The 24,907-nt window shown below is 38.9% G+C and overlaps 1 protein-coding gene across 9 annotated transcripts in view; it reads right to left on the bottom strand.

Annotated features, from left to right (window-relative positions):
* The window catches only part of st3gal3b (ST3 beta-galactoside alpha-2,3-sialyltransferase 3b), a 158,265-nt gene that overhangs the window by 25,829 nt on the left and 107,529 nt on the right, over positions 1–24,907 (bottom strand). For 8 of the 9 annotated variants that reach the window (XR_007438566.1, XR_007438565.1, XR_007438571.1 and 5 more), the window contains one exon: positions 21,349–24,267. Coding sequence is in view for 1 of the 9 variants with exons in the window: in XM_049476650.1 (XP_049332607.1) it covers positions 24,178–24,267 (90 nt within the window). In the remaining 8 variants the exon portion in view is untranslated. Of the gene's footprint in view, positions 1–17,156; positions 24,268–24,907 lie in introns of those variants that run through there. The other variant, XM_049476650.1, reaches the window with a different exon arrangement.

The raw sequence follows: 24,907 nt of genomic DNA on the forward strand, positions 1-24,907 counted from the left end.
CCAAAACATAGAAGTAAATCAACAACCGAACGACTTCAACAGAAGAGAATAAATAAATACTGGGCCTTCTGGAGAGTCCTGACCTCCTGAACCCAATTGAGATGCTGTGGCATCATGACCTCAAGAGAGCGATTCACACCAGATATCCCAAGATATTGGCTGAGCCGCAGCAGAGCCACCCAGGCATTGGGTTGTACTTGGCTGGTGGTGTTTTTCCTCCATAGACTAATTCTAACCATTTGTTTCTGAGCTCTGAATTACTGGGTAAAGTATATAAACACTGATGTGTTATTCGCACAAATAACACAGGAATGAACTGCATGCTGTTAGCTTCTAGCGCTGTTAGTTATCTCCTATCTGAAGAGGCGGCGTCGCTGCCCGGCTTCAGCTCTGCCTGTAGGCGGCCCCGAGCCGAGGTGGGCGGGGCCATGAATACTGATTCACGGGTTGATGTAGACTCAGTGCTTTTCCTGATCGATTTTCCTTGTTTTTTTTCTGAATATTTTCTTTTACTAGCAGCTGCAGACAATGAGGAAGAGGGTGAGGAAGCGTTTCATCATGTGCAGCATCATCATAAACAACTTGGAGAAACGTTTAAGAGTAATAAACATGCAAAAAATAAGAATTCATGAACGGGCAAACACTTTTCACAAAGATCAATATGTTTTTTCACTACATTCTCAGTTAAAGAACACAGTTTCCTCTCTGAAGCTGGATGGACGAGTTTATGGTCTGATGTCACCACACAGCTTCTATATTTCTCTGCACACATTTAAGCGATATTGGAGACTCTCCCGGGAGCTGCGGTTCGACCTTTCAGTACTCAGGACTTTAACTGTTCACCACAAGCCCTTTCAGAACAGTGTGGGGAGCTGAGGTGTTCCTGAAATACTGAATCTGAGCTAACATTAAACATGAATTTACTCTAAACAAACTCACCTGTCTCAGCTCAACCCACTCATACACACCAACACCTCCAGATCACCACTATTAATAACCCAGTACAAGGCTCTATCTTATGCGCATTGCTATCTTACACCTCGCCAACAGTCTATTGTCACTCCTTACTCCTGCCTGGTTTAAATAGCAGCATAGCTTCTGAATATATCTACACTGATGGGCGTGGTGTTCTGGAAATGAGGTGTGTTCAGGCACATTTCTGGAGTTTTGCTTGTTTATCTTGGTAACAGAAAACAAAGGAGCTCCACTGACTGATTAAAACCCTGACAACAGTCAACATGCAGCGGTGCACAAACCCAACAAAACAACATTGCTGTTCCTATAAATGAGCTGCTGGAGCTCCTTCACAGCGTCAACCAGCAGTTGAGTTTTCATCTGCTTTAAGAGAAGCGTTTGTTGGACACGTCCAGGTAGCTGCACCGTTAAAATAGCGATCCGCCAAAGTCAGAGCTCACCTAACTCTTAAAGAGAATGATGAGCAAGAGACACTCTGATTGGTTTATTTCACGTTACGCCCAAAATTAACCACACCCATGATTTAATTCAGAGAATTAGAACATGACTTTTGCTTTGTGTTTCGAACCGTGCAAGGTGTACTTTTCCCGTCGTTACGATAGCAAAGACAGGAACAGTCCATTCCAAATGCCTCGGGGGCCTTTCAGAGAAGTTGCCACTGCTTCTGGACATGGTTAACAACGCGAAAACTAAATTTTAGCAAGTGAAATGATCTCATTTCGAAGCAACCTATATATTTTTTTGCTCTCATAAGAATTTTGTTTTATTAAAAATGGTAAGTGTAAGATTATTTAGCTTATTTTAGGAATAATGACCTTAAATCAGTCTAAATTGAACTTAAAGAAGCACAAATCATCCCCAGTGAAGTTATGGTGATGCTTGTGTATATAAAAAACTCCATCGGCCGTTTTAAGAAGGTGTTGCAGGGCTGAAATGCAGAAATGGTTGTATACTAATACAGTAACACAGTTACTTTCCCATTTTAATGTTAGTTTGAAAGCATCAGTTGTAAAGTTAATTAAGTAAAGTTGTTAAGTGAATCCATATTATGAGAAGCAAGAACTACTTAACCGAGTAATGGAAGATAATGTTAATGACTAAATGAAATGTCAGTCAATCTGAAAAGAAGAATTTCAAGAACTTTGAAAGTATATTCAAGTGCAGTCACCACAAAAATGTTATGATGATGAAACGGGCACTCATCAGAGTCACCAGCCTCAGAAACCACAAGTTAACAGCTCCCCAGATAATAAGAGCATCTAAATGGGAAACATTCCCAGCTAGATGAATACCAACATTATTAAAACAGTGACACAGTTTACGTTTCAGCGATGTTACCAGAACGTTTAAAAACTTGACAAATTGAACATTGTAATGTTCATTGTAAGAAAACACTCTACTAACCAATGTTTTGTTTTCTTTGACCTCTATTGGTAGGTACTGACCACAGCATTGCACTGCATATCTGTAACACCCCATAACATTTATCTGATGTTCTTACAAAGTCGTCTAGCCCTCAAGAAGTTTGGTTCTTATCAGTGTACGCCCAATTCTTTATAATAAATGTGCATATATTAACGTATATCACCTTTCTGTAAGGGGACTCACATATCATTTCATATCGTGGTGGGAATGTTGTGTGCACTGATTAATTATCTATAATAACACAGGGATTTTTGTTGTAGAGTTAGTGATATACGTTTAGATTTCATTATTCTCACTCTACACAAACAGCTGTCGTATTCACCGATACAGTGAGTAACGATCTCAGAGCTGCTCTGAAACCTGAAACGTCTGCAAAACGACACGCCAACCAAACATATGGTAAACAGCGCTTATTTTACGCTTATACCCCCCGACTGAACCATGTGACCAGGGCTGTGATCCCCATGAACGCTCATGAATTATCGCAAGCCTACTGTTTATCACCGTTCTGAGCGTCTCAATCGGTTATTTGATCCGTGCGGTCGCTCTGCTTTAAGTAAACTATGTTAATTCCTTAAATAAATCTCTTCAGTGGCCTGGCATGTTGAAAAGCGGCGAACGGACCCCAAATTCCCAAGCCCAGTTCTGAGCGTCGCCTTGAAAAAGAACAGGAGCCGACCGCGGCTAAATACCAATTCACCCCTTCAGATCACTCTGATGGATGATGATGATTTTGTGCTGAAACATGTTGGCGTGTAACATTAATTCAACGTCATGCGAGTAAAAGTGACGACCACCAGCTGGCAAACTGCCAGCCAAATTGGTGGGCTATGTCCTAACTCAATACCATTAAGCAACCCATTGAGTGGAACAATCAAGCCTATTCTAAAATATACAGTTGCGGGAAAAAGTTTGTAAATCCTTTGGGATTACTTGGATTTCTGCATAAATTGGTCATTAAATCACAACAATAGACAAACACAGTCTGCTTAAACTAAAACCACACAAAAATGTTATATTTGCATGTTTTTATTAAACACAACATGTTAATATTCACAGTGAGGGGTGGAAAAGTATGTGAACCTATGGGCTAATGACTTCTCTAAGAGCTAATTGGAGGCAGGATGTGATGAGATTAGATTTAGTTTGCTGTTCCTAAGAAGCATTGCTTGATGTGAATCATGGCTCGCACAAAAGATCAAGCTCTCAGAAGACCTACGTTCAAGAATTGTTGATTAAAGCATGAAGCTGGAAAAGGTTACAAAAGTATCTCTAAAAGCTACTTTATGTTCATGTGTCCACGGTAAGACAGTCGCTCTACAAATGGAGAAAGTTCAGCACTGTTACTGGGGCTACTCTCCCTAGGCGTGGTAAAGTCCTGTAAAGATGACTGCAAGAGCACAGCACAGAATTATCAATGAGGTGAGGAAGAATCCTCATTGAGAGTGTCAGCTAAAGACTGAATACAGAAATCTCTGGCACATGCTAACATATTTGTTGACAAATTAATAAATACAATAAGGAAAATATTAAACAAGAATGGAGTTCATGGGAGGACACCATGGAGGAAGCCACTGCTGTCCAAAAAAAAAAAAAACTTGCTGTACGTTTGAAGTTTGCACATTTGAAAGAGCACCTGGATGTTCCACAGCAGTACTGGCTAAATATACTGTGGACAGATAAAACCAAAATTGAGTTGTTTGGAAGGAAAACACAAAACGCTATGTGTGTGGAGAAAAATAAAGGCACAGCACACCATCATCAAAACCTCATCCCAACTGTGAAACATGGTGGAGGGGGCATGATGGATTGGTGCTGATTTGCTGCATCAGGGCCTGTACGGATTGCCGCCATCGATGAAAAAATAATTCCCAAGTTTACCAAGAAATTTTACAGGAAAACTTAAGATCATCCATCCACCATCTCAAGCTCAACAGAGGATGGATGATGCAACAGAACAACGACCCGAAACATAGAAGTAAATCAACAACCATTGTTGTGTTCAGTAAAACCACACAAACATATAATTGTTTGTGTGGTTTTAGTTTAATCAGGCTTGTTTGTCTATTGTTGTGACTTAGATGAAGATCAGAACACAGTTAACGACCATTTTATGCAGAAATCCAGGTAATCCCAAATGAGTCTTTATGCTTGAAATTTGTCAAAAAAAAAAAGGGGCCCTCGAATGTAACCCTGAGGGACTCTCTATACTGGCTAAAATCGATATGCAAAACTGATCTGATTCATAGTCCATTTACACAATGGACCAAATTCAACCAGTTCAGTCCATATTCTGGACTCAACTGGAATTTCATTTATCTTTGCTCCTCCAGTTCAAATATAGGGCTTATGTATTAAGGGGCCTTATGTACTAAGATTTGCGTAGAATTCTTACTAAAACTTCACAAAACTTCACACACATTCAAGTCACATTTAGTACATCTGACCATGAGTGTGAAATATGGCCTATGCAAGGATTTGCACAATCAGCTTGGGCTAATTGCCAAATAATACCCTGCAACTGGGGTGTTGGCAAAAGCAGCTTTAACCAATTGCCATATTATACCCTGAAACTGGGGTATTGAGCAAAAAACTTTGTCCAGTTCTCCTATTATACCCTGCATCCGGATTTTTTGAATAAGTGACTCGAAGCCAGCCCACTGCAACTCATTCTTGACATGAAGTATTCGAGTACTTGAATGTCTTGGATGATTTCTTTGCAGTTGCAGGTTTAATCTAATTTGCAAAAAAATTGATTATACAGCTCTTGAAGAGTTTGAAGAGTTCAGAAATCAATGTTAGGTTCTCTCCTCCACCAGTCTTACACACTGCTTTTGGATAAAATTCAAGCAGTTCAGTTTGGTGGTTTGATGGCTTGTGATCATCCTATTGTTCCTATTGTTTATACTCCAGATGTTTTCAATTTGGTAAAATCAAAGATTTTTTTTTTCCAGAGATGAAAGCAGTTCCTGATTGTACAGATTATCAAAAATCAATTAGGATACAATCGAGATAAGCCATGAATCAGATTTGGCTTGGCAGTCTGAACATATCTAAGCTATCTTAAGCCTCGTAAACAGGTACCGTGTCTCTTAGGTGTGTCGAAAAGTGTATAACACTTATTAAACGTTTTACGCTGCCATATAAACTTTTACACTTTTAAGTTATTTGATAAGAAATGCTCTGTGTTCTGCAGTAAGTAGGTCAGCAGCAGCAGCAGCACGGCGGCGGTGGTTCTGACGGAGTCGCCGGCCGGCGGTAGACGGGGATTCCACTGAAGCCAGGCATTCCTTGGCTCCGGTTCTCAGGAACACCTTTTTACCGCCCAAACCTCCTCCATGCCTCCCACCCCCTCCCTCCAGCAGAGCTTTCCCCACCCACAAACATGCTCTCGAGCTCCGGCACTCCTTCCACTGCAAACACCGGCCTCGCAGCACAAAGCCCTGCGCAAACAAGGCCTCGCTTGCCTTCCTCTCAACAAGAAAAACGGCAAGACGAATGCAGGGAGGCTCCCCCGAACCCTATTAATAGACCAGAGCAACAATGCGTGCAGCTGAACGCAGGAGGAAAGAATGCCGATCGAGTGTCGTGACGGGTTGCAAAAGCGTCTTTCCGTACAGATCGATCGATTGCGACACCGGTCGGGTAACACCGCCGCGTTTTCCGGCGGCTCGCCATTCCGGTTTGAGATCTGAAAGCGTGGGTGAATATTTGAGCTGCAGGGATTTCCAAGCTCCTATTCAGAAGCACTAAAGCATGTCCCACCTGAGGCTTTCTCCAACAAACATCTGCTGTGAGGTGCAGTCTAGGTATTTACGCTCTGAGGATCGGCAGAAACAGATGAGTGAAGCAGAAACAGATGAGCGGCGAAAGCGAGCCAACGAAGATACTCTACTAAAGTGTTTAATAGAGTGGAAGAGTGCGAGAGGACACAGTAGAACTGCTGTCGCACGTTGCGACAATGCAAATTGTAATGCCAGAAATTAAAGTACACAATATACAGCGGCTTGCAAATGTATTTATATCCCTTGAACTTTTCCACATTTTGTCACCTTGTCAACCAAGGACGAATTAAGGATATGAAATCACTGGGCAAAGAGTTGCCAAAGATAGCATTCATCAGACAAATTGCTTGTCTTAAATTTTAATAATTGAGAAATTGCTAATAATAAATAGCAATTATAGCACATTTATTTAATAATAAATGTGTCTCTGCGCTTAAAATAAATTGAACGTAATAATTTTGAAACAACACAAATTCAGAAACATTAAATAAGAGCCTGAATCGCATGTTTGCAACAAACCGTCTGTTATGAAATATGGTAGCTTGCCTGTCAATTTGTTGGTCCCTAGAAAGTCAAGGAGCCATGGTAAACGACTTCTATGATTCTCAAGGGACCCATAGCAGGGAAGCCCCCAAAAGCATGTCTATTACCCCCAAAAGCATGGCTAGAGTCCCCAAAAACATGGCGAGATCCCCCAAAAGCATGGATAGAGTCCCCAAAATCATAGCTAGAATCCCCAAAAGCATGGTGAAAGCGCCCCAAAGCATGGCTGGAGTCCCCAAAAGCATGGCGAGTACCCCCAAAAGCATGGCTAGTACCCCCAAAAGCATAGCGAGAGCTCCCGAAAGCATAGCTAGTACCCTCAAAAGCATGACGAGAGCTCCCAAAGGAATGGCTAGAGCCCCCAAAACCATGGCGAGAGCCCCCAAAAGCAATGGCGAGAGCCCCCAAAAGCATGGCGAGAGCCCCAAAAAGCATAGCGAGAGCTCCCAAGAGCATAGCTAGTACCCTCAAAAGCATGAGGGGAGCTCCCAAAGGAATGGCTAGAGTCCCCAAAAGCATGGCGAGAGCCCCCAAAAGCAATGGCGAGAGTCCCCAAAAGCATGGCGAGAGTCCCCAAAAGCATGGCGAGAGTCCCCAAAAGCATGGCGAGAGCCCCAAAAAGCATAGCGAGAGCTCCCAAGAGCATAGCTAGTACCCTCAAAAGCATGAGGGGAGCTCCCAAAGGAATGGCTAGAGTCCCCAAAAGCATGGCGAGAGCCCCCAAAAGCAATGGCGAGAGTCCCCAAAAGCATGGCGAGAGTCCCCAAAAGCATGGCGAGAGTCCCCAAAAGCATGGCGAGAGCCCCCAAAAGCATGGCGAGAGCCCCCAAAAGCATGGCTAGAGTCCCCAAAAGCAAGGTGAGAGTCCCCAAAAGCATGGCTAGAGTCCCCAAAAGCATGGCGAGAGCCCCCAAAAGCATGGCTAGAGCCCCCAAAAGCATGGCTAGAGTCCCCAAAAGCATGGCGAGAACCCCCAAAAGCATGGCTAGAGCCCCCAAAAGCATGGCTAGTACCCCCAAAAGCATGGCTAGTACCCCCAAAAGCATGGCTAGAGTCCCCAAAAGCATGGCGAGAACCCCCAAAAGCATGGCTAGAGCCCCCCAAAGCATGGCTAGTACCCCCAAAAGCATGGTTAGTACCCCCAAAAGCATGGCTAGAGCCTCCAAAAGCATGGCTAGTACCCCCAAAAGCATGGCTAGTACCCCCAAAAGCATGGCTAGAGCCCCCAAAAGCATGGCTAGATCCCCCAAAAGAATGGCTAGGACCCCCAAAAGCATGGCGAGAGCCCCCAAAATCATGGCTAGGACCCCAAAAGCATGGCTAGAGCCCCCAAAAGCATGACTAGAGCCCCCAAAAGCATGGCGAGATCCCCCAAAAGAATGGCTAGGACCCCCAAAAGCATGGCGAGAGCCCCCAAAATCATGGCTAGGACCCCAAAAGCATGGCAAGAGCCCCCAAAAGCATAGCTAGAGTCCCCAAAAAGCATGGCTAGAGCCCCCGAAATCAGGGGAATAGCCCCCAAAAGCATGGCTAGATCTCCCAAAAGCATAGCTAGAGTCCCCAAAAACATGGCGAGAGCCTCCAAAACATGGGTAGAGTCCCCAAAAGCATGGCTAGAGTCCCCAAAAGCATGGTGAGAGCCCCCAAAAGAATGGCTAGGAACCCCAAAAGCATGGCGAGAGCCCCCAAAAGCATAGCTAGAGTCCCCAAAAGCATGGCTAGAGCCCCCAAAATCATGGCGATAGCCCCCAAAAGCATGGCGAGAGCCCCCAAAATCATGGCTAGGACCCCCAAAAGCATGGCTACATCCCACAAAAACATGAGTAGAGCCCCCAAAAGCACTGCTAGTTCCCCCAAAAACATGGCTAGAGCCCCCAAAAGCATGGCTAGATCCAACAAAAACATGGGTAGAGCCCCCAAAAACATGGGTAGAGCCCCCAAAAACATGGGTAGAGCCCCCAAAAACATGGCGAGAGCCCCCAAAAACATGGGTAGAGCCCCCAAAAACATGGCGAGAGCCCCCAAAAACATGGGTAGAGCCCCCAAAACTGCTTCTGTTCCACTCTTTTTCATACAGGGGCTCTGGAGGAGTCGATCAGTTGATGATCTTAAGACACGATTGGGAACATATTCTATCAACGTTTCAGAGATGTATGAAGGTGCAAAACCATTAATTGATTCATAGACTAGTAATAAAACCTTAAACTTGATTCTAAAAGAGACAGGTTGCCAGGTAGAACATCTACACAGTTCTCTACTGTTCCTGAATCTCTCCTCCACCGAGAGCGGTAATGCCGGTGTGGTCAGCAGGTTCTGAGGGATGAATCTGTTTATAAAGAGAAAAATAAAGCAGAAGAGCGTTCCTGTGATGATTGGCAGCTCTGGAGAGCTCGTATTATTTATTCTGACAACCTCTTACAGTTCTGTCACTTATAAAGACCAGAATCCAGGAGCTCACCCACATGATCACGCTTATACCCTGCAGTATATTACATTTATTTATTATATTTCACATGCATAGTTTCACATCTTTAGTTTCATTTCATTTCTCCCTTTTGGGTAAAAATCTGTTGCTTTTATTTCTGTTGTAAGATCTTATTTTAAGTCCTTTTAATAAATTATAAAAAGAAAATTGCAACTTCCTGGATGAGTTGTTCATGCCCTTTTGGAGTCATTTCAGTCAGCCGGCCACTCCTGGGAAGGTTCACCAGTTTTCCATGTTTTCTCCATTAGTGAATAATAGTGAATCACTGTGGCATATGGTAGGTATGAGTATAGATGGGTATAGATGAGCATAGATGGTATAGACATGTGTATTTTACATGTGTATTTATAGGTATTGTAGATTTGAATATGATAGTAGTAACAAGTATGGGTACAGCTCTGGAAAAAAATAAGAGACCATTTAAAAATGATGAGTTTCCCCAAATTCCCAGATTTTACCAAATTGAAAATCTCTGGAATATAATCAAGAGGAAGATGGATGATCACAAGCCATCAAACCACCAAACTGAACTGCTTGAATTTTTGAACCAGGAGTAAAGCAGCATAAAGTTATCCAAAAGCAGTGTGTAAGACTGGTGGAGGAGAACATGATGCCAAGATGCATGAAGTGTCTCAGAAGACAGGGGTTCATCATCATATCTCATTATTGAGGCTGATTCAGTTCTCCAGTATAAACACTAAACTCCAGATCTGTTTATAAAGGCCCGCAGGTTCAAGCCTCTGCATTAATGTACACCGGGGGAGCGTCGGATCGCAGCGGGAGGGGGTAATGCGCATCCAGATGTGAAGGACGGAGTTAAGAGAGAAAGATTTCCCTGCGGTTCTTCTGTCCTGCTTACCCTTCCCATCCTCTCTCCACTTCCTGTTCACACCTTTCCTCCAGAGGAAGACACGAACTCTCTCTTCACCTCTTCACTTTCCTTTTGTTTTCTTTTATACTTCTCAGAAGCGCCGAGAGAATTAGAGAAATTAAGGTGGGACGGAAGATTAAAATAAGAATCTGGGAAATGATGAGCAAAACAGACTGTCTCTGACTCTCCGACTTTCGGACTCTGATTTCCTGGTTCAGAATAAAGGCGTTGAAGGCGTCGCTTCAGAAAACCACTAATACTCTTTGGAGAAATACCATGTTCTCTATGTTCTCAAAAGAGACACTTTTGAAAAATTGTTTTAGTGGAGAGACTTTAATTAAGAGCATAAAATAAATATCTCCTTAATGTTTTTAGCGAACTACAAAGGCTTCTTCTATGATGTCACTGCAAAAAAAACCTTTCAAAGATCCTTTTTTTTGGTACCTTTATTTTGAAGAGTTTACAGTAGAGATTGTAAGCAGAGGTGAAGGTAAAATTGTAAGAAATATCATTACCAACAGTACCAATGCCACAGAAAAAAAACATTTTTGGTTCCGTGGTGTAGCTGTGACCCAAGGTTTGGGTATACAGTAGATGTGCATGGTTTGGGCATAAAAGTATATGGTTTTGTATAGGAATGGATGGCGATTGTTGGGTATGGGTATAGATGAGTGTGGTATGAATGGGAATGGGTGGGTATAACAATGGATTGGAATGATTAGGTATTGTATGGTTTTGGACAGGAATGGTAGGCTATAGGTATGGTTGTATATAGATAGATATGATTGGGTATGGGAATGGTTAGGTGTGGATGTCTATGATTGTGTATAAGTATAGTTAGATTTGGGTATGGGTATAGATACATATGCCTGGGTATGGTAATGTTTGGGTATGGAAATGGCTGGGTATGGTTGTGTATAGGTATAAAAATGGATGATTATGGGAATTGGTGGGATTGGCAGGGTTTGGTTGGGGATGGGAATGGTTGGGTATGGGAATGGTTGGGTATGGTTGTGTATAGGTATAAATATGGATGGTTATGGGAATTGGTGGGATTGGCAGGAATTGGTTGGGTATGTGAATGGTTGTGTATAGATGGGTATGGTTGAGTATAGGAATAGATAGATATGGCTGGGTATGAAAATAGTTAAGTATGGATGGGGATAGTTGGGTATGGATGTGTATGGTTGGGTATGGGTATAGATAGATCTGGCTGGATTTGGGAATGGTTGGGTATAGATGGGAATAGTTGGGTAAGGTTGAGTTTATGTATAGATAAAGCTGGTTGGATTTGGGAATGGTTGGGTATAGATGGAAAAAGTAGGGTTTAGATGGTTATGGTTGAGTGTAGGTATAGTTAGATATGGCTGGGTATGGGAATGGTTGAGTGTGTTTCAATATGGAAGAAAATGTTGAGTATGGGAATGGCTGGGTATAGGTTAAAAGGTTAAAATGTCTTATAAGTGTCCCATATATACAGTTCTTCACCTCCTTCTTCAGGAAACCAAACGTTTTTTTTTTTTGCCAAATGTGGACTTAAATAAAACACATTTTTCCATTTTTGTCTTGTTTTACATTATAGCCAATGGAAAAGTCCTGATGTGCTGACTCTACTCTGTCTATATAGAATACACACTCAATGTAAATGCCATTTTTGATGTAAAAATACATCTAATGTATATATTACTATAATCAGCAGTAATAATTGTGTATTTCCAGGGTTTTATCCGGAGAACAGCCGGGTCGGGTCTGGGGGGAGATGATGAAAGTTGAGTGAAGTTGTTTAACTGCTTTTTTGAGAAGCATTAAAGGGTTTTTTGCTCTCTAACCGACGTAATTAACTCACATTTTTTTCTAAGAACACGCTCATTTGAGGTCTAGACTATGGCCTTATGGGTAATTAGTAAATGTGTTCCTGTTTTGATAGAGGTCAGCATGTCTCACGGATGCTTGTTTGTGTACTCGTGAGCTGTTGTGTTAATGTGCGGTTGGGTGTGTTTAAGAATGTGTTTTTCTTTCAAGTGTCAAGTTGTGTTTAAATAAGAGTTCTCAACACATTTCCAGAAACAGAACAAACACTGCACCATATTACACAGTCATATTCATACTAAACACTGCTTTTCTTATACTAAAACTTATATTTTGAGAATTAGCTGATATTTATAATGATATTATTGAAAAACAGTTTTGCTTTCATCTATAATCATACCCAACTATACCCATCCTTAATCATACCCAACTATACCCATCCTTAATCATACCCAACTATACCCATCCTTAATCATACCCAACTATACCCATCTATAATCATACGTTTCCTACTCATATTCAAACTCATCCATATATGTATAACCATACCCAACTATACCCATCCATAATCATACCCAACTATACGCATCTATATACCTATCTATATACCTATCCATAATCATACTCTACCTACTCATAATCAAACTCAACTATACCCATCCATAACCATACCCAACTATACCCATCCATAACCATACCCAACTATATCCATCCATAACCATCCCCAACTATACCCATCCATAACCATACCCAACTATACCCATCCATAACCATCCCCAACTATACCTATCCATAACCATACCCAACTATATCCATTCATAACCATACCCAACTATACCCATCCATAACCATACCCATCCATAACCATACCCAACTATACCCATCCATAACCATCCCCAACTATACCCATCCATAACCATACCCAACTATATCCATTCATAACCATACCCAACTATACCCATCCATAACATTACCCAACTATATGCATTCATAACCATACCCCAACTATACCCATTGGTAATCATAACCAACGATACCCATCCATAACCATACCCAACTATACCCATCTATAATCATACTTTACCTACTCATATTCATACTCCTCCATACATGTATAACCATACCCAACTATACCCATCCATAATCATATCCAATGATACCCATCCATAACCATACCCAACTATAACTATTGGTAATCATACCCAACTATACCCATCTATAATCATACTTTACCTACTCATATTCATACTCATCCATACATGTATAACCATACCCAACTATACCCATCCATAATCATACCCAACGATACCCATCCATAACCATACGCAACTATACCCATTTGTAATCATACCCAACGATACCCATCTATAATCCTACCTATGCATACCTATCCATAATCATACTTTACCTACTCATAATCATACTCATCTATACATGTATAATCATACCCAACTATACCAATCCATAACCATACCCAACTATATCCACCTATAGCACAAGGCTGTGAAAATTCAGTTAATTTTTTCTACATTTTTCAATAGAAAGACATATTCGTATGATTAAATTTGGGTAAAATATCCATATTTTCTGGGGTATAAAGTGATTATTGTGTAAATGTGTATTGTTAGTGATTTTCACACGACTGAAAGCACTAGTATAAAGAGTGAGAGAGAGACAGACTGTAAGAGTTAACGGGTTGTAAGGGTTAAGCGTTTCTCATAATGCATGTATTAAATGCAGCGTCCAGTTTTTCCACCTCCCGCAGTTTATGAGCCGGTGGGGTTTCCGCGGTGGGGCGGGTGGAGTATCTGGTATCGGAGGGGGACGGGGAGGGTGGAGATCTGTCAGTGCTGATAAACTCGGCTCAGGCTGATGGAGGAAAGACCTGCTGCAGAGGCTCTGGAGCGTTACGAACTCCATCAGCCTGAGAGACAGGAAACTGTAATAACTAATACACGTCATTAATCCCTCAATCACTTATACTTACATAGCATATACTGAATAATAATTAGTGTATACTACCAAATACATAGTGGGTACAGAATAATACATAGCAGATCACCTGAGTAGGTGATACTCTGGTAAATTTTTGTGGACAGTGCATAACTGAAGTGTATACTGATTTTTTCATACTGTTAGTCACTGAATTATTTATGGACGCTACTGAATAATACGTAGTGGATACCAAATGATTCCTAATAGTGGTTTCTAAATAACTCATAGTGGATACTGATTCAATTCAAGTGAATCCTGAATGATACATAGAATATACTGAACAATTCATTGTGGTTTCTAAATAATTCACAGTGGATACTGATTAAGTCAAAATGGATCCCAAATAATACAGGATAATTCATGGGATACAGGATAATTCATAGTGGATACAGAAAAAAAAATCTACTGGATACCAAAATATTTATAGTGGATACTAATTAAATCCTAGTGGATCATGAATAATACAGAGAATATTCTGCACTCACTCAATTCACAGTGGATATCGAATAATTCATAGTGGACTCTGAACGAGTACTTTTGGTTACTAAATAATACATTAAAGGTATTTAATAACTCACAGTAGACACTTTCTTAATAACTCTACCGTAGATCATTTATAGTGGATTCTGAATAACTCATAGTGGATACCAAATAATTCATAGTGGATAGTGATTAAATTCTAGTGGACTCTGAACAAGTTTTATTGGTTACTGGATAAATATTGGACTATATTTAAAAACTCATAGTGGATACTGAGCAATTCATAGTTTATACTGATTAAATTCTAGTGGATCCTGAATAATGTATAGAATATACTGAACAATTGATAGTGGATACAGAATAATTCATAGTGGACTCTGAACGAGTACTTTTGGTAACTGAATAATACATAGACAAGATATTTAATAAGTATAGGAGATCCTTCATTTATAGTGATTTCCTAAATTCATTTGGGATAAATAAAGTATCCATCCATCCATCCATCCATCCATCCATCCATCCATCCATCCATCCATCCATCCATCCATCCATCCATCCATCCATCCATCCATCCATCCATCCATCCATCCATCCATCCATCCATCCATCCATCCATCCATCCATCCATCCATCCATCCATGCACTGAATAACTTCTTAGTGGACACTAAATCATTAATCTTAAATACTGAGTAATTCATTGTAGAGAAACCATAGTATATACAACTTGGAAACTAAACAATTCAATGTAGATAATGAATAATTTAAAGTACATACTAAACTTTTCATACTGTTACACACATAATAAATAAAGGTAGATACTGGATGACACATTTCATGATTTATATTTTTATATAATTAAATTAAGCATGCTGTTATGAGAAAGGTAATTGATATGTGTAACTCTGATCATGTTTGTTGTTTTTATATTAGATATATAATAAATTTAAATGGTGAAACTCAGCAGTAAAATATCTCAGGTTAATGACGGGTGTAATAGTGCTGATCTCAGTGTGGTTTTCGTGTTTAACAGCAGGATGAAATGTCCCTCCAGCCCTTTAAAGAGACTCGCTGTCAGACACTCAGAGCACTGACCACCCGGCCCTGCTGCCTGAGGACCCCCAGGGGCCACGCCAATAAAACCCAATACACCCTAAAATACAACACCACAGACAGAGAGAGAGAGGACAAAAAGAAAGAAACACTTACCCTCATGAGGGTTGACTCCTGTTCTTCAAGAGCCTCCCCTGGACCAGATAAAAAAACTGAGATCTGAAAGAAAGCACTGCTTAAAGTAGCACTGCTGAGGTAAATGTATGATTAGAACATCACTGCTAAGGTAAAGTTATGATTATAACAGCACTGCTTATAAACAGTAAATGTATGATTAGAATATCACTGTTTAGGTAAGCTTAGGATTAGAATAGCACTGCTGAGGTAAATTCATGATTAGAATAGCACTGTTAAGGTACATGTATGATTAGAATAGCACTGTTGCGGTGAATGTATGATTAGAATAGCACTGCTCAGGTAAATGTATGATTAGAATAGCACTGCTGATTTAAAATCATGAGTAGAATAGTACTGCTGAGGTAAATTTATGATTCTGTTAACAGCACTACCCTACTATTAGGCTTCGCTCCAACTCTTTTAGTTCATGTAGCCTTGCCATGAGCAAGCTGGCCAGTGTTCAATGTCACTCGCAAGATAACACCTCACAATGTATACAGGTGTGGGCGATATTTTGCCTACTCGTCAGGAGTAGAAAGGAATAGCTGCAGTAAATTAATTATTAGAACAACACTACTGAGATAAATAAATGACTAGAATAGCACTGCTGCGGTAAATCCACGATTAACACAGCACTGCTGAGTTTAATGTATAATTAGAACAGCACTGCTGAGAAACAGTAAATGCATGATTAGAACAGCACTGCGGAGGTAAATCCACAATTAGAATAGCACCTAACATCGTACACATGTGTGAGAGATATTAGTCCTGCGAAAGAGACAGAATTCTTCATTTTTTAATTATTGTCAGTGTTTATTTATTCATTTACTTATTTTTTACATCATTTAAAAGCTCACAATTCCATAATTCCATAGTTCTATTAAACATTGTATCGAATGTTGGAGATGTTCATGTTCATGGTCGTGATCATGATGTGCTACGATGACCCCGATGGTGATGAGCTGGCAGTTGTAGTTCTGGGCAGCAGGTCACTTTTAACATGGTGTCCAAAAAACCCACGTCCTAAAACTTCTGGAAAACGTCCGGAAATACTGAAGATCTGAGGATCTGAGTGGGTTCCTGCTCTGGTCTTCAGGTTTAGATGTAGAGACATGGACCTGGGTCAGGAAGCACTTCCAAAAAAACCCCAAAAACCCACAAAATAACACATAAATCTACTTTACTGCATACAGATTCTTTGGCATTGAGATACAGATACGTCGTATCCAGTTTAACACACATCTTTCATCCCTCCAACATAATAAATACGATAATTACAGACTGGTTCAGATCCTGGTTTGACCATCGCAGACAGCCGCCATACCTTAAACATGGTAATTCCAGTCTAAACCTGCAGCATCCATCAGTAACCTGGCAACAATCAGCACAAAACAATAAAAAAAAAAGAAGCTCGAACTTCAACTAATATCGGCTCAAATGGTCAAAACATTTACGTAAATCACTATGAAAGAAACAAAATGAAAATTTTTGGACAAGATTTTTTTTTTGTTACTTCAGTTTTCTTGTTTATGTTTACGGCTGGGTATCATTTGCAAAAAAAAAAAAAAAAAAAAAAAAAAAATACTGGTACCTCCGGAATTAATTTTATGCTGAATTTTATGCGATCTACAGCTCTGGAAAAAATAAAATAAAAAGATTTATAGGTTTATGTTCGAGTAAAATATTTAAAAATATATATATTTTAGTCATTTAAAGCATTTATTCGCAGAAAATAGGATATGGATAAAAATAACAGAAAAAAGGCGCAGAGCTTTCAGACCTCAAATAATGCAAAGAAAACTTTAACGGTGAATTTACACTGCTCCGACGCGAAAACGCACATGGTCGCACTACCCCCCTCCAACCGGTCGCATGTGGGCGTGACAAAGGCTTTCCCTGCGTCGTCCAATTAAATCGTTTTAATAAATGGGAAATGCTTTTTATATAAGATATTATTATTTCCAATACTTAATAAATATAAATGTGTCTTTATAGATATAAATGTTTGAATGAGCTTCATTACACTGTCTAGTGAGCAGTATATAAGCTGAAAAAAGCAAACTTTTCCAATTAAATTACATATTAATATTTTAAAAACCCACCAGAGACTCCAACAATCACAGTAGCCTTTCTCCTCGCTGACAGAGTCCCTGTGAATCAGCAGGGATTTTATAAAGAACAGGGAAGCCTGAAACTTCTCTTCCAGGCTTCTCTGGACGCTTGAAAGCGGAACTAAAATGTTTTCATGCGCTGCGCTGAGGACGCGTTACAGGCCAACACCTGCTCTCTGATTGGATAGACGCATTGCGTTGGACGGACTCATTTGCATAAAGTTCAGCTCGGCTCAACTTTTCATCGCATCGCATCCCCCGCTCTCGACGCGTCGGACCCATTATGCACCGCGCGACTGTGTCTGACGGAGGCGGCGCTTCCCATTGAAAATGAATGGGATCCGACGCTGTGCGTTGTCGCGTCGCAGCAGTGTCAATTCACCGTTAGAGTTCAGAAATCAATATTTGTTGGAATAACCCTGTTTTTTACACTTTTCATGCATCTTGGCATCATGTTCTCCTCCACCAGTCTTACACACTGCTTTTGGATAACTTTATGCTGCTTTACTCCTGGTGCAAAAATTCAAGCAGTTCAGTTTGGTGGTTTGATGGTTTGTGATCATCCATCTTCCTCTTGATTATATTCCAGAGTTTTTAATTTGGTAAAATCAAAGAAACTCATCATTTTTAAGTGATCTCTTAATTTTTTTTCCAGAACTGTAGCTGATAAAACCTGTTCTGATGTAGGAATGTGTTTGACTGCAATAAATAGTGCCTTCATATGGGACTACAATGATACAATGATGAAATGCATCAATAATTACTGTACCTTTAACTTTAAATTGATAAATCCTGACACAAGTACTAGTTTTTAAATTTAAATTCTGCATTTAATGAATATGTGAAATAAAAAAGTAAATTGTTTCAGAACTTTCTCTATACCCAAAAACCTGAAGAAGTTGAGTCAGGCTATCGTCACTCGTTAAACAACAAAAGAAGAAAAAGAAGAGGCGTTGTGCCGAAATCCAAGTCCAAAATATTATAATGCTGGTGATTCTGTATCTACTGTAACTGTAGATTAATCCTTATTTATAACAAAAAAATGAAAGATATCGAATAATTGAGTCAAATTCTCAAATTCTGGCAGGAAGGCAGAATTCGACTCAACACCTAAAAAAGGCAACTCTTGAATTGTCAACCAATCAGTGTTGAGTATAGAGAGACTCCCCCCACTTTGGGCGATTATGAGATCCCATATGACCCAATGTAGTAAAGTACCGTTTTTTTATTCCTCTGAACATTTTAATCTCTGGGCCTGATTTTAACCTCCTGAGACTCAGACTTTTACTTATAGAGCGCATTTTTAATTTCTCCTGATAGATTTAGGATTAGTAGGACCTAACAAGTATAAAAAACTATACTTTACTAGTCTTTAAACTAAAAAAAACAAACAAAAAAACAATGTTCTTTTATTTTAACATTAAAATGATCCTTGCCATTTGGGATCAGAGGGTCTAATTAGTCCAAAAAAGTCTAAAAACAATTTATTAGTATTTAACCCTCCTGTTATGTTATGGGTCAATTTAAAAAAATAGTTAAAAGTATTTTTTTTCAGTATGAAACTTCTTCTGCTTGCCTTTATTTTATAAAGTATTTTAATCAACATATAATATGAAAATGGTTCATCTCACATATTTGCAACCTCCCTGCAAAAACTAAAACAAAAAATTGATAGAATAATTAGCAATAGAGTTAGTAATAAAAAATGTACACTGCTTGTAAGGATTTTTTGGGGGTTTTTAGACATCTTTTGGATAATTAAATATGCACCAGTTCAAAATGAGCCTGAAAAACCATTTGCTTTTTTTGACAAATTAACATAACAGGAGGGTTGAGCATTCTCTAGTAAGCCAATAAACTAATTTTTAACATAAAACTAAAAAATGAGAATTTGTACCATGTTTTATTTGTCTGGACTGGCTGTAAAAACCTTAGACTGGGATTCCCACCATCTCCTTTTAAATTATTTGAGTGTAATGTTGAAATTTTCGACGTTTTGAGTTTATTGACGGAATGTGAGGTAATTTTTTGTGTTGGACCAAGGATTAAATTCGTTCTAGTACCATAAAAGTTACGATAAAAAACCTGAAACTGTCGCGTTCTGCAGGAAGTAACAAACATCAGTAGTACAGATACGAGTTTTGATACCCAGCCCTAATCATACAGTATTAATGCTGCGTTCCATTTACCTCAAATGTCTGTTAAATGTTGAAGGTGAGCATTCAGAAATCACCTTTCATTGTTAGTTAGCATTGTCTTATGTTAGCATTGCCTCAGATTAGCATTGCTAGCAATACCAGCTGTTACCAATGACTTTTGAAGCTCATCAGAGTGAAGTTTAAACATTCAAACTCTCAAACAACATAAAACTAAAAAAAAATAAAATAAAACTGAGCTTTTATTTGACTAAACTTAAGTTTTATTTGCGTATATTTGACCCAAAATGGGGCAAAATCCCACTGCACTCACATCGTCTCATTGTCTTTAGTGTTGTACGTCACTTTAGGGACCGTGGGAAAAATACTGGAATAAATGAATAATAAAAAAAATCTTCTTTCAAAATGAGACCTGTTTAAGTCAATTAAACATGAAGGTATATGTGTACTGTACATATATATTTTAATATATATTAAGTTTTCATTATTCATTTTGTCATGTATTTTTCCTACGGTCCCTAAAGTGCTGAAGACAAGGGAGCATGGCGGGATTGTGCATCAATCTTGGTCAAATATAATCATTTAAACATGAAGTTAAAGTTAAAATAAAAGCGAATTTTAGTAAAGATGGTCAAATATAAAGTAGAAATTGAGGTTTTAGTTGTTTCCATCATTTGAAACCAAAATTGCAGCTTTCGCAACAATATTTTATGTTAGAAAAAGAGGGTTGCACTGTGAAAAGGTTAAGAACCCCTGAATTTTACAGTATTTCAGACATCCATGTTTAAAAAATAGAAGTTGAGACACAAACTGTGGTCAAAATAGTTCACTTATTAACTTATTAATTCACTATCACATTTGCTATATAGTGAACTTAATAAAAACTGCATTGCGGTATACATTGGAAATTCTGGCATAAATCATCTGTACACTACATTTTACGACAATATGGGATAAAATGTACCGTTGAGATTTCAAAAAGCACTACAAAACGGCTGATAAACCACATATAGCTCTGAAAAATAATAAGAGAGCACTTAAAAATGATTAGTTTCTTTGATTTTTTCTGGAATATAATCAAGAGGAAGATGGATGATCACAAGCCATCAAACCACCAAACTGAACTGCTTGAATTTTTGTACCAGGAGTAAAGCAGCATAAAGTTATCCAAAAGCAGTGTGTAAGACTGGTGGAGGAGGAGAACATGATGCCAAGATGCATGAAAAAAACTGTGATTAAAAACCAGGGTTATTCCACCAAATATTGATAATTTCTGAGCTCTTAAAACTTTATGAATATGAACTTGTTTGTTTTCTTTGCATTATTTGAGGTCTGAAAGTCTTTTTTTTTTTTGTTATTTCAGCCATTTCTCATTTTCTGTAAATAAATGCTCTAAATGAGAATATTTTTATTAGGAATTTGGGAGAAATGTTGTCTGTAGTTTATAGAATAAAACAACAATGTTCATTTTACTCAAATATAAACCTATAAATAGCAAAATCAGAGAAACTGATTCAGAAACTGAAGTGCTCTCTTCATTTTTATAGAGCTGTAGTGCATTATTTCTATAATAGGGTGCAATACCAAACACCAACTGTATAATGCTACTAATAACTTTTGATGTGAAGGGCGGCCATCTTGGATTTTGAACTTCTTTCGACTTTACAATTTGGAAATCCAACTTTTCGGATCATTCTGGTTAAATGTCTTACTTTGAAACTATGTAATTCTGACATCCGAGCTCAAATGGAACGCAGCATATGTCATATAAAAAATGTCTTCTTCTACTTTCTACGTTTTCTTTATTGTTTTTTCTTTATTGTGTTTCGAGATTCTGTCGCACCTTTGTCGCACCTCGTCCAGAGCTCGAGTTTGGGTTCTGGTTTAGTTTCAGGCCTAAATCTCTGAAAAACTGCTAAAATATTACAATCAATTTCAACAGTCAACAAAATAAAAAGTAAAAAAAAAAAAAAAAACAGACAGAAAGTAGAACACTGTCCTTCCCCCGACGATGAAGCCAGGGTGATGCTACCTCCATTTTCTGAAACGTGCATTCAAAAAGTACAAAACCCAAAGAGTTCGGAAGCAAAACCTCGCAGAGCTGATAGAAGCTGTAGAAAAGGGTAAACATCTGTAGCGTCTGGTCTACTTTCAAAGAGAAGAACTTTGACATAGAGGCAATTTTTCTCAAGGCCAGTTTCAGTAAATGTACACAATTGGTAGATAAGAGTATACAATACAGTTTGCTGTAAAAAGTTTGTCTCAAAAGTAATGAGAAATGTCCATGTAAAAAGACAATCTAATTGTAGAAACAGGCTGGATTCATGCCGCCATCTTGGATTTAGGTCCATTTTTTCTTCAATTGTAAGCTAGGTGTGTGACATATCAATCTGATAGAGAATTTCACCAGAAAATCAACGATGTAGTTATTTTTTGCGTAACTATATTCATTTTTTGTCCATTAAATAAAGAATATATTTCAACCAATGCCACACAAAGAACTCCTATTATCTACAGGAGTGCAGTTCTATAGTGCTAAATTTTCTTACCAAATCCAAAAAAAACCCAAAAACATTGATTCTGTCACCAATAAAACACTATCCTCTATCCTCTGGAAGCTTTTCTCAATGTTGGGTTTGCCAAGCCAAACCTCAATTCTTACAAAATACAAAAAACGAAGAGAAATCTAGAATTTGAAGAATTGATGATGAATCAAACCCCAATTTCTCCAGTAAAGAAGAACATTTTGAAGATACAACGAATGGTTAAATGGAGGTCAATCAATACAATCAATGGAATCAACACTAGTTGGACCCAAAACCTAAAAAAGTCTTAGTACCTAGGACTTTTGGTCTTTGAAGGAATGTTAAAATCTGAAATTTTGTGAGTTTTGTGGAACATTTTGTGAATTCTTTCAACAAGAAAATGCCTGTCCTCTTTACAAACGTGTTTACAGACTTTCTTCATGTGTAGTTCCCCAAAAAAAGTGGAATGGTTGAAGGGGTTCAATTCTCTTTGACCATATTTGAGGTCATGTCAAGGCACTTGTTGACTCTGTAAAGGAATATGTAAGGAATGTTGTTAAAAACACTTTTAAAAAACTTGTATAATTGTTGATTCTTGTGCTGTAATGTTAATCAGAAATGGGAGAAAATGACAGCCTCAACTTAACATTTAAACATAGTGGACACCAAACATATTAAATATACTATATTGTGGTTTCAGCCCTTTTTTTTAACAAAAATCGATTTTTTAACAAAATATATGTTATATACGCAAATATAAAGGACACCATTGATTTTGTGACTAAATGTTCTACTAGTTTGATATGTCACACCCCTACCTTTCAATGTGAGAAAAAAAATCCAAGATGGCGGCATTTTGGTTCCTTCCTTCAGCTTCCTACAGTTTACCAGATTTCTAAAACTGGTTCAAACAATTTTTTGTTCTTTTTCTTTGTAATTGGTGTACAGTACATTAGTGTTTCCTTTCCTTTGCACCTTTGAGACAGACTTTTTTTTTAAACAATGAATTATTAATTAAACATTAGACAAAAGAAAGAAATACAAAGAAAGAAAGAAAGATAGAAAAAACAAACAAACAAATTGGAAGGAAACAATTAAAACAATTAAAACAATTAAAACAATTGAAAAATCAAGGCTTTTGATGAGATTACAGCACAAAAAACTACTTAAAAACATTTTTTTAAATCCTCTTTCCGGTTCAAAAGGATTAACATTATACGAAAATAAATAATTTAACAAGAACAGATCTCAGTTCTTTGGAAAGAAGAGACAAAAATACATAACAAGCAACAAGTCCGACAACCAATCAGGAGCTGGACAGCCTTCTGGGCTCAGAGGAACGAGTGGGAAGGCCATCCTCTGAACTTCTGGCAGCGGGGGGCAGGAGGACCACCGATTGGTCTGGACGGAATGAACCGTTAAAAGGCCGTTAACAATCTCAGATATATTTACACAGTGAATACATTCAGGCTATAGAGGAGGCGCCGTCTCCTCCCGTAGAGGTACTCTATTTGGCACGACCGATGGAGCGTCGAACCCCGTAGCGCCGTTTCAGTTCGTCACCTCGGTATATTCCGGCGTACTGAACCGTGGGCGAGGGTCTGTTCAGAACAGAGATTGGGTCGTCTCCTGAGACATTCAACAACGTCTGAATCCCCCAGTGGAAGCTTTTCGGTCAGAAGGCACATGAGCTTTTTATTCCACACCGTTCCAAAAAACACCTCAACGTTCTCCGGTTCCTCGCCGTCGCTCTCTGAGAAAGGCACCAACCTGAGGACACTCCACCATCCTAAATCCCCTTGGTCAAATCCTCGATGACGTCAGCTTTCACCAGCTTCTTCAGAAACTCCTTCTCTTTTACGATGTTGTGAGTCCAAGACTGTGAGGAAAAAGAGAAAAGAGAGACATGTATTCTATTAAAAATCCAAATATTCAAGGAATGCATTCAGCTAAATTTAATTGCAACCCAACCCATGAATGGCAACATGGGTTGCCAATCAGTTTGTGAACGTTATTCCCTCCATCGTATTTAACTGTAAGTGATAATCAGATTGAACAATTGGAATAGTTCTGCAACTCAACCACTAAATGGAAACTCTGACAACGTACAAAGTTACAGAGCGTTGAGGAGCATAGTGCAAAAAAGCTGCAAAAGGGGGACCGACTCCACACTAATGACTATTGGAATTAGAACTACTTTTGTGTTCCATGACTTTGCCATCTTAAATTTAAGTCACGATAAGACAACCGTCGAGCTCGAGAACGAATAGTAAAACATGTTGAGCAAAGTTTGTTTTTATGTAATTTGTTGTTGGTTCTTTGCATTCTCGTATCAACAGTAAGCAGATATTTTCAGCAACAGCTGGATTCTTTTATCCATTTCCATAGAATAAATTTTTCTTGTGCTCGACGGTTGACTTGACTTAAATTGTGACTTAAATTTAAGATGGCGGCGCTCGCGGAGATTTATCTACGCTATGGGATGCAAACAGTGATTTTTAATAAGCTTCTTGTGCAGT

This window comes from Astyanax mexicanus, chromosome 4, assembly GCF_023375975.1.
Source record: "Astyanax mexicanus isolate ESR-SI-001 chromosome 4, AstMex3_surface, whole genome shotgun sequence".
Classification (NCBI taxonomy): domain Eukaryota; kingdom Metazoa; phylum Chordata; class Actinopteri; order Characiformes; family Acestrorhamphidae; genus Astyanax; species Astyanax mexicanus.